The sequence below is a fragment of the Penaeus vannamei genome, chromosome 2 (genome assembly GCF_042767895.1).
Source record: "Penaeus vannamei isolate JL-2024 chromosome 2, ASM4276789v1, whole genome shotgun sequence".
Taxonomy (NCBI): domain Eukaryota; kingdom Metazoa; phylum Arthropoda; class Malacostraca; order Decapoda; family Penaeidae; genus Penaeus; species Penaeus vannamei.
Window position 1 is genome coordinate 19,592,528 of NC_091550.1, and position 2,500 is coordinate 19,595,027.

General features: G+C 37.3%; 1 protein-coding gene across 1 annotated transcript; it reads right to left on the reverse strand.

Annotated features, from left to right (window-relative positions):
* Nucleotides 1–171: 171 nt before the first annotated feature.
* On the reverse strand, nucleotides 172–1,900 carry LOC138863188 (myb-like protein H). The gene is made up of 3 exons (XM_070127218.1): nucleotides 1,217–1,900; nucleotides 797–900; nucleotides 172–531 (listed from the first exon to the last, which is right to left on the reverse strand). The coding sequence occupies exons 1-3, from the start codon at nucleotides 1,796–1,798 to the stop codon at nucleotides 447–449; spliced, it is 771 nt and encodes a 256-aa protein (XP_069983319.1). The 5' UTR covers nucleotides 1,799–1,900; the 3' UTR covers nucleotides 172–446.
* Between the last annotated feature and the right edge of the window lie 600 nt (nucleotides 1,901–2,500).

The window sequence follows — 2,500 nt, forward strand, 5'->3', positions numbered from 1 at the left end:
TGATATTGGTTTTCATTTTTGATTATTCATTTGGTATTAGAAATCACAAATAATAAGGGTAATAATAACGATGTTATTATTAGTGATAGTCGAATGATATTGTACTAGGGTAATGGTGATGATAATGACATATATTTATTTTATTCCTACATCTAATATTTTTAGAATATATTTTTGTTACTTTCTCATGCCTTTAGCCTGAATGCCAGACAAAACACAAATTGTAGAATGATATAAAACACCCTTTAGATACATACACACAAATGTAGAGCGTCTGCAGTCACGAAGAAATATAATGCAGGTTGTTAGGTTTCATTCTTCTCACATATTTTTCTGCATTAAAGGAATGCTAATATCAACGTAATAAAAAGAATAATGAGGGTTGAGAAACATTCTTCTACATTCTTGAGGAGGTGATTAGATTTTAATTCATTTATTATCGCAGCTCACTCCAGAGTCTTCATTTTTCTATTTTTGGTAAGATTGCTCCAGCTGGCTTCGACGGTTGCCTCCAAGACCTTCTCCATTGTGCTGTTTTGGTGAAAGAAATTGTCTGTGAATTTTGATTTATCGAAGAGTAAATGGTTACAGTATACTATCAATATCTAAAAAAATAAGTAAGGTTCATATGATCATACTTCAGATTTTCATTGTCAGTACATAATTAAACAGAAATTCAGAAACGCTATGGTACTTTCTTCCCTTTAAATTACACCACAGAGTAAATAACGAATGAAAATGAAGAGAAAGAAAATACACATAGCCACGAAAAATGGTGAAGCGCGAAAATACAGACGCGTCGTGGGCAGCGCAGACGGCCCGAGTGCCCGGCGCCATCGCGGCAAGTGCCCAGGGGGGGAGCTGTCGCCGCCGCCTTCCTCCAGGGGGCATGATGTTGACCTGGGCACAGAGGAGAGAGACGGGTCAGGGGGACATTGTGATTATCATGTGTATCTCTTTATCTTGCTCATTTGGGATGGTTTACCTATAATTTTATATTTCTGTTAAGGACGTTGATTCACTAATATGGTTTTCTTTGTATTGGTATCCAGTGAGTAAGCTAGTTTTTTTGTTTTTGTTATTGAGACTTGATTTAGAATTACAGTACTAAAAAGATTCCAGAAATTGGCTGAATTTCTCTGAATATTGAATTGGCACAACACAGGTTTATCATCCACTTGATAATACAAATGAAAATAAACACTTTCTATCTTACCTGGTTAGCATTGTTACTGTTGATGTTGAGATTAGCATTATTATTATCGATATTGTTGTTGCTGTTAATGTTATTGTTATTGTTATTATTGTTGACGTTATTGTTGATGTTGAGGACGAGCGCCATGACGTTGGCCAAGAAGCTGATGTAGGACATGGCGTTGCTGCCGCTGAACACCGCGCTCGCCCCGTCGCCTCGGCAGGGTCTCGCGGCGGGCTTGCGGCGGAACAGCGTCGTGGGCGGCTGCTGGCGCTTCGCTCGCGCCCGCGTGGGGAAGGGCGTGCTCGGCGGCTCGTGCTCGGGGAGGGAACGCGTCTCGTTCGCTTTTCCTTCTTTCTTTGGCGAGTTTGAGATAGTTTGGGTTGTTTTTTCCTTTCCTTCGTTCGGTAACTCCCGTTCATTTAAGAGGAGGTCCAGTATTTGATTTAGTTCCACTTGTAAGTCACTCAACAATTCCCTCTCGATCTTTACATCAATATCTTTCAACTGAGTTCCACTCCCATCTATCTGAAAAACCGAGGATTTCACACTTTTCGTCCACAACACTATAATCGCGAATATAATAAACTGGTATTTGAACATCGCGGCGAACGAGGAGGCGCTCCGGACGGACGCAGACTACATCCGACCACTTTGGACGGGGACGAAAGCGCGGCCGCCTTCCTTCGGCGCAGAACTCGCGCAGCTCCCGGGCGGTGGCAGCACCAGTCGGCCCCTGGCTCTCACTTCGAGTATTATATATATATATATATATATATATATATATATATATATATATATATATATATATATATCATATGTTTATGCATACACACACACACACACAGGCACATATATATATATATATATATATATATATATATATATATATATATATATATATATATATATATATATATCATATGTTTATGCATACACACACACACAAACACACACACACACACACACACACACACACACACACACACACACACACATACACACACACACACACACACACACACACACATATATATATATATATATATATATATATATATATATATATATATATATATATATATATACATATATGTATGTAGGTATGTATATACACACAAACACACACACACACACACACACACACACACACACACACACACACACACACACACACACACATATATATATATATATATATATATATATATACATATATGTATATATATATATACATATATGTATATATATGTATATATATGTATATATATGTATATGTATATATATATGTATATATATGTATAT

Coding starts and splice junctions, on each gene's coding strand:
- LOC138863188 (XM_070127218.1), bottom strand. CDS start 1,798: ATGTTCAAATACCAGTTTATTATATTCGCGATTATAGTGTTGTGGACG. Junction 901..1,216: donor ACAGTAACAATGCTAACCAG/GTAAGATAGAAA, acceptor CTCTGTGCCCAG/GTCAACATCATGCCCCCTGG. Junction 532..796: donor GTCTGCGCTGCCCACGACGC/GTCTGTATTTTC, acceptor TCACCAAAACAG/CACAATGGAGAAGGTCTTGG.